General features: G+C 40.7%; 2 protein-coding genes across 3 annotated transcripts; both read right to left on the minus strand.

The window, feature by feature from the left end:
- Positions 1 to 224: 224 nt before the first annotated feature.
- On the minus strand, positions 225 to 1,619 carry LOC124284341. Its single transcript, XM_046720424.1, has one exon. The coding sequence runs from the start codon at positions 1,499 to 1,501 to the stop codon at positions 581 to 583; it is 921 nt and encodes a 306-aa protein (XP_046576380.1). The 5' UTR covers positions 1,502 to 1,619; the 3' UTR covers positions 225 to 580.
- On the minus strand, positions 1,552 to 8,265 carry LOC124284340 (E3 ubiquitin-protein ligase TRIM56-like). 2 transcript variants are annotated; one of them, XM_046720422.1, is made up of 2 exons: positions 8,229 to 8,265; positions 1,552 to 2,573 (listed from the first exon to the last, which is right to left on the minus strand). In XM_046720422.1, exon 2 carries the CDS (start codon positions 2,530 to 2,532, stop codon positions 1,552 to 1,554), a length of 981 nt encoding a protein of 326 aa, XP_046576378.1. In that variant the 5' UTR covers positions 2,533 to 2,573; positions 8,229 to 8,265. The 2 variants fall into 2 exon arrangements, with proteins under 2 accessions (XP_046576378.1, XP_046576379.1); XM_046720423.1 differs by lacking the exon at positions 8,229 to 8,265 and adding an exon at positions 6,266 to 6,345.
- Positions 8,266 to 13,937: the final 5,672 nt, after the last annotated feature.

Here is a 13,937-nt window from a genome sequence, read left to right on the forward strand (position 1 = left end):
ATATAAAATAAGCACGATACGGTAGGAAACAATTTTAAAAACGTAGCAGATATGGACCACAGCAATGGTGTACGGTTTCAGAATCATTTACAGACGTATTTATCTGAAAAAGTATTGTTTTATTGTTTACTGACCTGTTTACACAAGAGTAGCAATGTTGTGGTGCATATATGAAACAAAACACAAGATTACTGATACGCCATTAAATTCCATTCAGTACTCTAACTGTACTCTTATTGTTTTCCAGTACTCCTATATTGAAAAAATAAGGAGTACATACTCCTGATCATGAAAAATTATCTGGAGCCCTGGGAAAATATACATTGAATGTAATCATCAATATTGGTAGTCAAGGTATCACATTTTGTTCTCCACAAATGGGAGTGAGTGAAATTTTATGTCACATTGGCAATATTTCAGCCATATCATGACAACCTTCACAAATGGAAAACAGATGAACTTCCTGTGCCCTTTCCTCAAACGGGATAAAAACTGAAAATGACCTTTAATAAACCTGATGAACTGGTTACCCACCACAACATCGCGTTTTCAGAGGATTTGAGTTGTGACTGAACAGTGTTCATGGGTTAGCTCGCTTGATGACCTTGACCATTCCATCACTACTACCTACAATGAGGTTACACTCCGGTGTGGACGCCAGGCACTTGGGTATGAATCCTTGGTCAAACATGAGAGTGTGGTCATCCATCAGGTTCCCCTTCCAGCTGAGCTGAATCACAGCCTGACTGGACATGTCTGCCACGAAAATGTTCCCAAGCTTGTCTACACAGACGCCGTAGGGGCAGAACTGTTCTGTGTCCTGGTGTAGACCTTCACCACTGTATATCTTCGTGATGTGGTAAGTGCATCCCTGTTTGGACAGAAATACAACTCTGTGAGCCTTGGGGTCTGTTACTATCACCATGGTCTGATTGCTTTTGCTCCATAAGGCGACATCTGCTGGTTTCTTGAACACTGTTCCCATCTTGTCGTTGAACACCCAAGATACATTGCCACCATCTTTGCGAATGTTGATAATACCAGCCTTTGATTCTTTGGATGAGCCGATGGCAATAATGGTTTCCTCTGTTGCTGTGATTGCTGAAGGAAGTATGGGGAGGTTCTCGGCCAGTGGCAACTGGATACACAAATCAACCATCAGAATGTTGATGAGCTTCCTTGAAGCCGAGGCAAGGAACACAGATCCTGACTCATTGACAGCAACTGAGCTGACTTCAAAGTTAATACTGTGTCTATCTATCATAGAACCAGTGGTGCTGAGAAAATCTAAGGACATCAAACAAGGATCATAACAGAGAAATATTCCTGTTTTCGATGAAGCAAGAGATCTTGCTTTCAAGTGACCTTGAGGTACTCTAAATGTGGCCAAAAACTTTGTTCCTCTTGGTACAAGGCCTTTGTCAGATTCAGCAGCATAAGTGTTGATCCTGCCTAGCAATGCATCCATCTGTGTGACTCTTGATCTATCAGACCCAGACATTTCATAAGCAAAGTCAGAACAAACCTCAACTGGGCCAGGAAGATCTTTCTTCAGGCCATCAAGTGCTTTACTTCTTTGCGACTGTCCTGCATCTCTTGGAAGGAACCCTTCTCCAGAGTATTTGTAATTTTGTTCTTCACTTCATCCAATTGCTTCAGATCCATGTCAATTTTCTCAAGATGGGCTGAAATGGTGTTGAAACTGGCCTTTGCTCGCTTCTTCAACTTGCCCTCCATACACTTGGAACGTTCAGTGACTAGCTTCAGAACAACTTCCCTGTCACTACTAATCTGCTCCATCACTTCATCTACCTTCCAGTGGCATCTCACCTCCATCTTCACACCTTTATCATTCAAATCCTCGAGCTTATGACACATTCTCTGCGCCTCAAAGTTGCATTCACGTAGCTCTTTCTTGATCATGTTGACTCTGTCCTCCAGGTCCTCTGACTTATGTCCTTCATGGGCAGTCAACTTGCAGGACATGCATATGGGGACATCACAACGGAGGCAGTAATAGATGAGGATCTCTCCCCTGGCATGATGCTTTGGGCACAGCAGGATCTCACTAACTTCTGCAGCAGCCGATTCCTCTTGGATGAGAACCACATGGTGGTTCCTATGTGACTTTGGCTTCTTATGGTTCTTCTTACAACCATTGCAGAGATTCATGTGACACGTCCTGCAATCAAATCTTGCTGCACTCTTCTTGCATATGCCACACATATTTTGTGACTTGGGGATGACCTTCTGTTGAGCTTGAGATGGGTTAGTTTTACCCATTTCCCTGATATTGGTGATGTAGAAATTAGTCTGAAATCCTTGGACACCTTTTGCAGGTAGCTTGACATTTCCCCTACACTGAGGGCAGGGGAAGTGACCACTGGTGGTTGTCCTTCCAGCATGCTGCTCCAAGCATTCCACACAGAAGGTGTGGAAACAAGGCAGCAGCTTGGGGTCGATGTATTCCTCCAGGCAGATGCTGCAAACGACTGCCTGGTCACGGCTGCTGGTGTCACCTCCTGTGGCCATCTTTTCTCACACAGAGCTACTTCTGATTCAGACAAGTGATCCTGAAAATGACAGAATCAATACATCAGATAATGTGTCATATTCAGACCTACCAACAATTACTTCCCTATTGTTGACACAAATAGAATGTGTTGATCACTGGATTGTATGGTCCAGACTCAGTTATTAACAGACCGCCGCCATATAGCAGGAATATGGCTGAGACTGATGTTATACAACAAATAAACAAACACAAATAAAATGAATACCAAAAATTCTACATGACCCATATAAAATTGATATTTAACTTCTTCTTTTGACATCAATGTAGATGACACACAATAAAATATGTCACTAAATATGATTCAGGAAGTTGTCTCTTAATCCCAACACAATTTCTGGGCATTTTCTGAGACTAGTATCTGACCACTTACTGACAGCAATTCTCTTAATCAAGTAGGGGCGTTGGGGTAGCCGAGTGGTTGAGGCAATCGCTTGCCATGTTGAAGTCCCGGGTTCGATTCCCCACATGGGTACAATGTGTGAAGCCCATTTCTGGTGCCCCCCCACCTTGATATTGCTGGAATATTGCTAAAAGTGCCATAAAACTAAACTCTCTCACTCACTCTAAATCACCCATGAGAAATAAACAATTCCTTATCTAGAACAATTACGCAATGATCAATAATGTGATTTTCCAATGTCAACCGAGCCAATGACAAAATAAAGTTTTGATGCTAAAAATATGCCATGCTGAAAGTTTACGAGGCAAACCATCTGGATGAAGAAATGATTTTATGAGAGCTTCAATTATAACATCACTGAAACTGATGCTACACCATCACCACGGTCCTTATGCTAGCCTATTTAGCCCCTCTCATAAAACTATGTGATAACTTCAGATTACCTTAAGGCATGTATTGGGCTCTGAAGATTTTCCTTCTGACATGTACAGCATCTCAATTCAAGACTGCCTCTTAAGAATTGTTCTGGGCCCTTGTGGTGGTTTTATCTATTTTTCTTTGTGAAGATACAAAACTTTATTTCTGGGACCACATGCGAGTATTAACTTCCTGTGTTAAGAGTTGTAAGGACACAAGTAAAACACATTTCTGTACAAGGACAAATTTGGAAAACATGCGATGGGATGCCTTGTGATGAATATTTCATGAAACTATAATAAACGAACCCAGGGTCAACATATTTGGACTACGTTGACAAACACAAGGGCATTGAGACCATAGAACACTATACATGCTCAGTGTGATTCACACAATACACATAAGGATTCAAAATATGACAAGTGTAATCAGCCAATCACAGTCAATATCACTAGTGAGTGAGTGAGTGAGTATGGTTTTACTCTGCTTTTAGCAATATTCCAGCAATATCATGGCAGGGGACACCAGAAATGGGCTTCACAATATTTATACCCATGTGGAGACAAACTTCTGAATAACAACTCTTAATCACGTTAACCAAAAGATTTTCTTCATGTTGGCACATTCAATTCCAATAGGGCACATGACACATGAATCTCTATTTCTACTCATGTTCTCTCTGTGAAGGACTGTACCTCGCATGAACATTTCCACACAGTGGCAATACTCCAAATCCAAAATCCCAGTTCCCTACAACCCGTGAAGATCGAGGTTAAACTTGATCTTCAGTAACCCATGCTTGTTGTAAGAGGCGATTAACGTGATCGGGTGGTCAGGCTTTCTGACTTGGTTGACACATGTCATCGATTCCCAATTGCATAGATTGATGCTCATGCTGTTGACCACTGGATTGTCTGGTCCAGGCTTGATTATTTACAGACCGCTGCCACATAGCTGGAATATTGCTGAGTGCTTGGCAATATCATCACAAAGTACATTCAGATTCCACAGTTGACGATCATACTACCAAAAGGTGGGAGTTAACATGACAGTAGCATATAGCATTTTTGAGTAAATTCCTTAGAGTGAGAGTGTGTGTGTAAAGGTTTGAACCAGAAACTAGATTTCAAGGTTTAGCCAAATTTCAAAGCTGCAATCAGATAACTGGGGTTTATTCAAATGGGAAAATGGGGTAATCTTGACTGACTCCTTCGTTTCAGTGATGCCTTCAAATTTGAATGTCTGTTATTATCACACTCTTGATAAGAAGGCAAGGGAGGTAACCCATACTGTCCCTTTCAGACAACAATATTATGAACGACAGAAAACTTTAAATTCATAACCGATGACCTGATTCATTAGTGGGGCGATGATTTCAGTAGGCAGAGGTACAGATAAGCTGCGTATCTGAGTAAATTACGGCAAATATTTATGTGAAAACTCAATTCCTGTTAAGTCTATTGCGTACAAGTATGCTTGAAATTTTGTAAATACTCAATAAATGTGATCTTAGCTTGCGTACTGGTGGATAGATAAAATAACTGAGACGCATACTGAGAGGTTGTATTACTGGACATGAACTTGACAACTTTCTTATCATTTCTCATATTACAGATCAAATATAAATAACAAACATTAATATTTAAACTTTCATATTTTTTAAATTAATGGAAAATGGCAAAATACCCAATGAGTTTGAGTGAGGTGAGTACAATATATTTGGTAACTCAAAGGAAAATTAGGATACCCAATTGAGATGAACAGAAGCGAGTACATTACTCAATGACCCAAAACGTTATCTGTAGCTCTGAGTAGGTTAATGACTTGATTGGCTATCTACCAAATCATAATGTTAAAAGATTGTAATAGTCGATAAAATGCCCAGTGTTCTGAGAAGGGCATTGAAAATCATGTTCAATACTTCTTTGATGTGGGGTAGATTTTATGCACAGAACTGTCCAAATTATCGTCTCTGCAATTTAACGACAATGTCAAGAGTGACTGAAATATATGTACACCCAGGCTTTGAGGGTATATTGTTGCATCTGCATCCTGTTAAGTGTGGGTGTGTGAGACAATCTGTGTGCAAGTATGTGTATGTGTGTTCAGTGTATATGTTTTTTAGCACCTGGATAGTATGAATAGTGTGTGTAAAGTGTAACATATAGGTAGGTGTTTGAAGGGTAGGCATATTTGTGCTAAGGGTGTTGTCAGCGTTCGAAATACCTGCCAGCCCGACCGCCCAGGACAGGTTATTTTCAACACAGACTGCCAGATTCTCACATTCACCTGCCCGACGGTCCGGTTAAAATTTAGACATGTATATGAAGGTATTTTGTGGGCAGGTATGTTTTGATCAGGACTGGCACGTTTTACATCCAATCTGCCCTGTTGTCTGGCTGAAAGTTTTGGAAGTTTCATACCCTGGTGTTGTGTGTGTGTGGCATCGCTTTTGTACATAACATGCAGAGGGGTGGGGGTGGGGTGGTATGTGGGTGTGAGAGATATACGTACTTACATTGTACGTACATTTAGGTGTGTGTGTGTAGGTGTGTGTGTCGTCATTCACATTGTACATGCTTCTCAATAAGAATCATCATCACCCCCTAGCCGTAAATTATGAATGCTCAGAATGGTCCCTACTACTGACCACAGTGCTGAGTTCCTAAACGTCGTGTTCCTGCCAAGGTGTATGCCTTGGCAGAACACGACGTTAGTGAACTAAGTGCTCGAAGACTCTAGATCACGTGTGTGGAGTTATACAACATTTGCTTGCTGATGACAACGTTTGACACTCCATATAGTGTCCCCCATTCCCACATACGCGATTAGATATATATAAACATATCATAAATATTCCGATTTGTCCTTACTTTCGACAAAACTTGGCCAGCTTCCACCCACACGTACCTTGTCCCGTTCGCGCCGTACTTTCGGTTTAAGTCAATCTGATATTAGAGTGACCTCCCCTTGCCCGTCAAAGTTGGTACACGTTTAGACGAATGCTTAGTCTCTGAATATATATAATTTTGGTAGTAAAAAAACAAGCCCATTTAAATTGAAAAGGAGCCCCAGGGAGACCAGAGATTCAGAACCTGAACCTGAGGAAATCTAGACTTGCTTTATTTAGGGCTTTAGCACTGCAGAGAGGGCTTGGCAGTAGGGAAAGTAATGTGGTTCATGGACTGAGACAGACTAGTACACGTTTACAAGTCAATTATACGGTGTTATAATTTATTAGCAAAGGCAAGCTGAATAAAGACTGTATATATCTAGAACACACAAACAGTGGTGCCCTTTGTTTTACAAAATCATAACTATGAACATTTATGTACATTTCCGATCGAAATAGCATGCATATGTTTGAAAATAATGGTTTTGGAACTGGCCCTATTAGTTGTATATATAGATCTAACCACAACAACGATATTCCTCTGATAGGAATCGATCGAAAGTCCAGATTTGATCATTTTGTCTTGAAAATCAACATGTATCTGTTTGTTGAGAAAGAATAATTATATATCCGTGTTTTAATATGATAAACATAAGCTGGTATTTCAGGAATTTGTTTCAATAATGAATAGGTGGCCAATTTGTTAATGGTTATTACTTGCTATAGCCTAAAATAGATTCATAATGTTATGAAAATGTGTCTTTGTTGATATTTTGCTGTTAGATAGTCTTAACAGTCTTTTGTCAACTGATAGAAGAAGCCTGTAATTTAGCTGAAAACATCACAACCTTTGATGTTTTAAGTACATTTACTCAACCTCAGACTTATACAGGAAGGAAGGCTGAAGGCATACATCCTAAAAAATCCTCAACAGCTAGGCAGGAGGAGGTTTTCAATTGTGGAGTTCATTCAAGGATGGAGACCTGTCTCTGTCGCAGCTTACTGTCAAGATGTGCGATGATCCATGGACCAATCGCTCAAGCATCCGCCAAATATGGACGCGGTGAACATGTGTTATGTTGACGGTTTGTTATCGCCTTTATTATAATCTTGTTATTTTAATGTAATGGTTGATTGAGTGAGTTGTGATTTTACCGCTTTTTAGCAATATTCCAGCTGTATCAAGGTGTTATAATCTTGCTGAAATAAAAACCATAAGTCAACGCCATACTGTGTTTTTTATATGTTGATTCTAATGTTATAATTAAACTTAACTACAACATAAAAGTCAACATCATACTGTGTTTTGTATATGGTGCCGTTTTTAGCTCAGAAATCAGTAGCCGTTTTCGCCAATACGGTGCCGTTTTCGCCGCACGATTTTGGTGCCGTTCTGCTGTGGTTCCGTTTTAGCTTATAACCCAAAATTTAGACATGTATATGAAGGTATTTTGTGGGCAGGAAAGTTTTGATCAGGACTGGCAAGTTTTACATCTAACCAGCCCTGTTGTCTGGCTGAGAGTTTTGGAAGTTTCATACCCTGGTGTTATGTGTAGGGCATTGCTTTTGTACATAACAGTCAGAGGAGGTGGGGGTGGGGGTGGGGGTGGGGTGGGATGTGTGTGAGAGCGATATACGTACTTTACATTGTACGTACATTTAGGTGTGTGTGTAGGGGTGTGTGTGTCGTCATTCACATTGTACATGCTTCTCAATAAGAATCATCATCACCCCTAGCCGTAAATTATGAATGCTCAGAATGGTCCCTAATACTACCTGACCACAGTGCTCGAAGACTCTAGTAGTCTCTAGATCACGTGTGTGGAGTTATACGACATTTGCTTGCTGATAACAACGTTTGACAGTCCATATAGTGTCTCCCATTCCCACATACGCGATTGGAAATATATAAACATATCATAAATATTTCGATTTGTCCTTACTTTCGACAAAACTTGGCCAGCTTCCACCCACACGTACCTTGTCCCGTTCGCGCCGTACTTTCGGTTTAAGTCAATCTGATATTAGAGTGACCTCCCCTTGCCCGTCAAAGTTGGTACACGTTTAGACGAATGCTTAGTCTCTGAATATATATTAGGGCTTCCACGGGTACTCGAGTACTCGAGGACGAGTCGGGTTCAGCTGGACTCGAGTCCATTTTCAAGGACTCGAGGACTCGAAAAGGGGAGATAACTCGAATTATTTGACGTTGACAGACTGTCTGCCATGTGCTAAGCACGAGCGGCCGTTAACGTCTAATATTAAGATAAGATATAACTTTATTATCCCGGAGGAAATTCTGATACATCCAAACTGTCTCAAAATGAATATATACACAGTTCACAAAAAATATACACAATAATTACATGCTCAAAACAAATGCTATTACAAATAAAACTGACATGATATAATTCAATTAACCACATAGGTAAAGAGGCTGAATAATTCTAGTTCTAATCACATGATGGTGATTCAAAATATTTGTTGCATTCACGAATACTTGATGGTATGAAAGACTATCGAGCTCTGTTTGTTTGTGGGAAAGGTAATCGACAGCAGCGTCCAGAAGGAAGTAGATCAAAATGATGAGATCAAATATGTCAACTATCAAATCTAATTTTAGCTGCCTTTTTGACAATCTGGCGCTCATAGATAAAGGGAATATACTCGAAAGACACTCCAGAAATTTTGCAAGCAGTATTAACAATTTTGAAAAGTTTGTTTTTGTTGCGATGAGACAGATCCCCATACCAACATAGAACATTGTAGGTCAACACACTTTGAATAAAGGTTTGATAAAAAACTGTCATTACGGTTTTGTCAATGCCTTGACGATAATAATGTTCAGAATCAGAAATTAGGCCAGTAACAGTGGCGTCATCTGCGAATTTCACAGTAAACAAGTCATATATTGACAAGTAACAGTCATTGGTATACAAAACGAAGAGTACGGATGAAGGAACACAGCCATGTGGATCTCCAGTAGAGGTTGAGAGAAAAGAAGATTGATAGCCATTGACACTGACGTACCGAGTTCTATGTACCCTGAATCTTTAACCCATCTGATAATGGTTTCATTAACACCTAGATTAAATAGTTTACTCCTCACACGGTGTGGCTGTATGGTATTAGTTGCTACAAGTCTGCAGATGAGAGTAAATATTATACATCGTTTGAGATTTCACTTCTTAAAATGATTAGGTAAATATATATAATTTTGATAGTAAAAACAAGCCCATTTAAATTGAAAAGGAGCCCCAGGGAGACCAGAGATTCAGAACCTGAACCTGAGGAAATCTAGACTTGCTTTATTTAGGGCTTTAGCACTGCAGAGAGGGCTTGGCAGTAGGGAAATTAATGTGGTTCATGGACTGAGACAGACTAGTACACGTTTACAAGTCAATTATACGGTGTTATAATTTATTAGCAAAGGCAAGCTGAAAAAAGACTGTATATATCTAGAACACACAAACAGTGGTGCCCTTTGTTTTACAAAATCATAACTATGAACATTTATGTACATTTCCGATCGAAATAGCATGCATATGTTTGAAAATAATGGTTTTGGAACTGGCCCTATTAGTTGTATATATAGATCTAACCACAACAACGATATTCCTCTGATAGGAATCGATCGAAAGTCCAGATTTGATCATTTTGTCTTGAAAATCAACATGTATCTGTTTGTCGAGAAAGAATAATTATATATCCGTGTTTTAATATGATAAACATAAGCTGGTATTTCAGGAATTTGTTTCAATACTGATCAATTTGTTAATGGTTATTACTTGCTATAGCCTAAAATAGATTCATAATGTTATGAAAATGTGTCTTTGTTGATATTTTGCTGTTAGATAGTCTTAACAGTCTTTTGTCAACTGATAGAAGAAGGATATTCAGTGAAATCTGTACACCACTGACGAAAGTGTGTCTCAAACATGATAACAGTCGAAGGGAGATAACAGAACCACTATATTGTGTCAGGTGGTACTATTTGATCGATGCTTTGTGTAAGCATTTGTAAATACTAAAAACGTGTCCTCAGATCTCTGTGAGTGTGTGTGTGTGTGTGCGTGTGCGTGTGCGAGTGCGTGTGTGCGTTCTTTTGTGTGTTTTGTCTGCTTCAACTGTCGTTCACCTGGATACCAGTTATGCATTCAGAACTCTCGCTGTTATAATTTACATATCTGGTATCATCATGTCCATTTTGGATAGCCAAACTAGTAGTTAAAGCGTTGGCTCGTCACGCCGAAGACCTGGATTCGATTCCCCACATGGGTGCAATGTGTGAAGCCCATTTCTTGATTCTCCCCGCCATGATAATGCTGGAACATTGTGAAAAGCGGCGTAAAATCATATTTACTCCTCATGACCAATGCAGCGTGTGACTTCGACCTTCACTCTCAACGATAGTCTGTCATACAGATAATGACTGACTGACTGACTAATTGAGTTTGGTTTTACGCCGCTTTTAGCAATACTCCAGCAACATCACGGCGAGGGACACCAGAAATACACTAGATTCGAACCCAGGTCTTCGGCGTGACGAGCCAACGCTTTAACCATTAGGCTACCCCACCGCCCCCATACAGATAATGAAACACATTTACCTTGTGAAGCCCAAGCAAGTCTAAAATATGTGTCAAGTGTAGATTACTACAGTGTCGGGTAGTAAGTCTCTGGGCTCTTTTATATTATAGACTGTAGATCTAATCTAGGAACTGTTTCTTCATATTCTGTAAATGTGGTAATTTCAGAGACTAGATGTCAGTCTATCTGGAAGCCGATGTAAAGACATGCCACCCTGTTTCTAGAGCTGGTATGATTATTGTGCTTTTAATGTGATTTCTTATTATCCCATCCGTGAAAGTCCGGATTAGAATGAACCTTCAGTAACCCACGCTTGTCGTAAGAGGCGAGTCACGGGATCGGGTGGCCATGCTCGCTGGCTTGGTTGACACATGTCATCGGTTTCCAATTGCGCAGATCGATGCTCATGGTTTTGATTACTGTATTGTCTGGTCCAGACTCGATTATTGACAGACCGCCGCCATATAGCTGGAATATTGCTGAGTGCGGCGTAAAACTAATCTTACTCACTCACTCTTATTATCCCCAAGAATGCCCGCATGAGATACATTGACAAGTCCTATATTAATCCCCAGAAACCTTATATTTGTTTGTTTGTTGTTTAACGCCACACTCAGCGATATCCCAGCTCTGTGATGTAAATAATCGAGTTTTGACAATCCAGACAATCCAGTGATTGACACCATGAGCATCGATCTTCGCAACTGGGATACGACGACATACATCAACCAAGGCAGCGAGCCTGACGACTCGATCCCGTTAGACGCCTTGAAGTGAGTGAGTGAGTTGGGTTTTTGCCGCTTTTAGCAATATTCCAGCGATATCACGGCGGGGAACACAGGCATGGGCTTCACACATTGTACCCATGTGTGGAATCGAACCCGGGTCTTCGGCATGACGAGCGAACGCTTTAACCACTCGGCTACCCCACCGCCCCAGTTGCCTTGGACACTTGACGACCTGATGGCTCCGTAATTAACTGAGTGAATGTTGTTTACGCTTCAGCCAGATGTAGTTATTCAGTACCATGCCAACTTGGACCACAAGCCTACTCCTTACGTCAACGTTTTGGTTGTTTACATGGAGTCTTTGACGGATATATTTTATGGCAACTGTCGCCATTCCGTAATCCGGCCTCAGCATCCTTGGGAAAGTCGAGAAGTGAAAGTTAATCATAGTGCCGACTAGATGTAAACAGTAACACTGTTCTGAAGTCGTATCTCAATCTGGACTGAACCAGAAATGTTTACGACTGAAGTGGTCACGAATTCATGGTCAATTCGTAGGAGAAGTCGCTATCGCTCGTCGCTTGCAAAACACAATAAAGTAGATCAGTTATTTCCCTTCGACTCAAATTGTGAATGAGCGAGTGAGTTGAGTTTTACGCCGCACTAAGCAATATTCCCGCGGCGGTCTGTGCATAATCGAGTCTGGACCAGACAATCCAGTGATCAACTGCATGGGCATCGATCTGCGCAATTGGGAACCGATGACATATGTCAACCAAGTCAGCGAGCCTGACCACCCAATCCCGTTAGTCGCCTCTTACTTCAAGCATGGGTTACTGAAGACCAATATTCCATTGAAAAAGTGCATAGGCGGATCCGTGTGTGTGTGTGTGTGTGTGTGTGTGTGCGTGTGCGTGTGCGTGTGCGCGTGCGCGTGCGCGCAACCCCCTTTTGTCCTGAACGTTTATAAAATGACCATTGGAATTGAAGTGTGCACCCAATTTCTCAAGAGTGTGCACTCTACTTTCTCAAAAAGCTGTATCCGCCCCTGAAATGGTCGAATGTAACATATGTTTTATTTGGGATTACACTTTCTCAGTAAAGTACAGATTCTAGAACTTTTGTTGGGTTGAGTCCATCAGGGATTCGAACCCACACCCAGAGGTAGGCACCTAATCACCAGCTTTCTGAGCCTCATTCTGGCGGTTTCAGGAAAATGTCCACAAGTAAAATCACATCACAATCCGAACGCGCACATGATACCGCGCAAGTACAACAAAGACGTACAAACATGATGAGGACTTTATTTGTCAAGATAGCATCTTTGCATCCTCCTCTAAAACAACGGTATTTGACAGATAACGTCATTCTGTCGTGCCTTGAGCAGTGTTCAGATAGAAACTATTCACTCCCCTCTAAGACAGGGTTAAGGTCAACCAAACTAAAGAAAGGTTAAAGAGACTGGGGCATTGTATAATACACAACAGGATCAATTGTAATGGAAACTCATACAAATGAATTGTTTCTAATATTGTGATGGCTGTTGGTGATTTTACGTGTGCTTCCAGTTATTGCTAATTTGGCACACGTAAACTGATAATGGTCTGAATAAAGATGGTCCTGTCGCCATTGTCCGATGTTTTCCTACTGTCTTAAGCGTCAATAGTGTGTTAACGCAGTGTTTGTGTCTGATGACTATAAGCCCGGTTTTGAGAGGGTCTTGCGTCTTATTTATGTTTAGTTAAGCTGCTGAGTTCAGTTCCATGTAAAAATAATGATGATAATAACATTGATGGGGATTTCTAACTTCTCTATTTATCTTATTCATCAAATCTTGATTGATGTACATCATAGATATAGCTGACGAAATTGGTGCTTCAGTGATGTGACAAAATAACTACTGGGCCAAGTTCACCGCTAATCAAAGTATCAATTTTGAGTTGGCAGATAAAAGCTGGTTTTTGAAAACAATTTAGTTGAACCATTCTATGTGGTGACAAGGCCACCTTTAAGGACAGGTAGATGTTAATTCACATCAAATGATGTTACCAGCTAAGGCGATTGGTACCAAGTAACACTACAGGTGAAGTGAAATCTCGTTATCTCGAGTGGATAAGGGGTGTGATAAAGATGGTCCACTAGCATCTCAGTTAAACCAGTCGTGCCAGATTCATCATAGAAGTTAACCACACTGGTGGAACCCATGAGCTTGGTGTGAGAATGATACTGACAGTCCGTGGATATCAGCGGATCCTGGCATTTGCTAAGAATAGCAATTCTGCAGCTTGAGAAAGATCCTTTACAGACCATATAAGTAGAATGAAGGTTCAATTC

Source organism: Haliotis rubra, unplaced genomic scaffold (genome assembly GCF_003918875.1).
Source record: "Haliotis rubra isolate DU_JTF1 unplaced genomic scaffold, ASM391887v1 Scf334, whole genome shotgun sequence".
In the NCBI taxonomy this organism is placed as follows: domain Eukaryota; kingdom Metazoa; phylum Mollusca; class Gastropoda; order Lepetellida; family Haliotidae; genus Haliotis; species Haliotis rubra.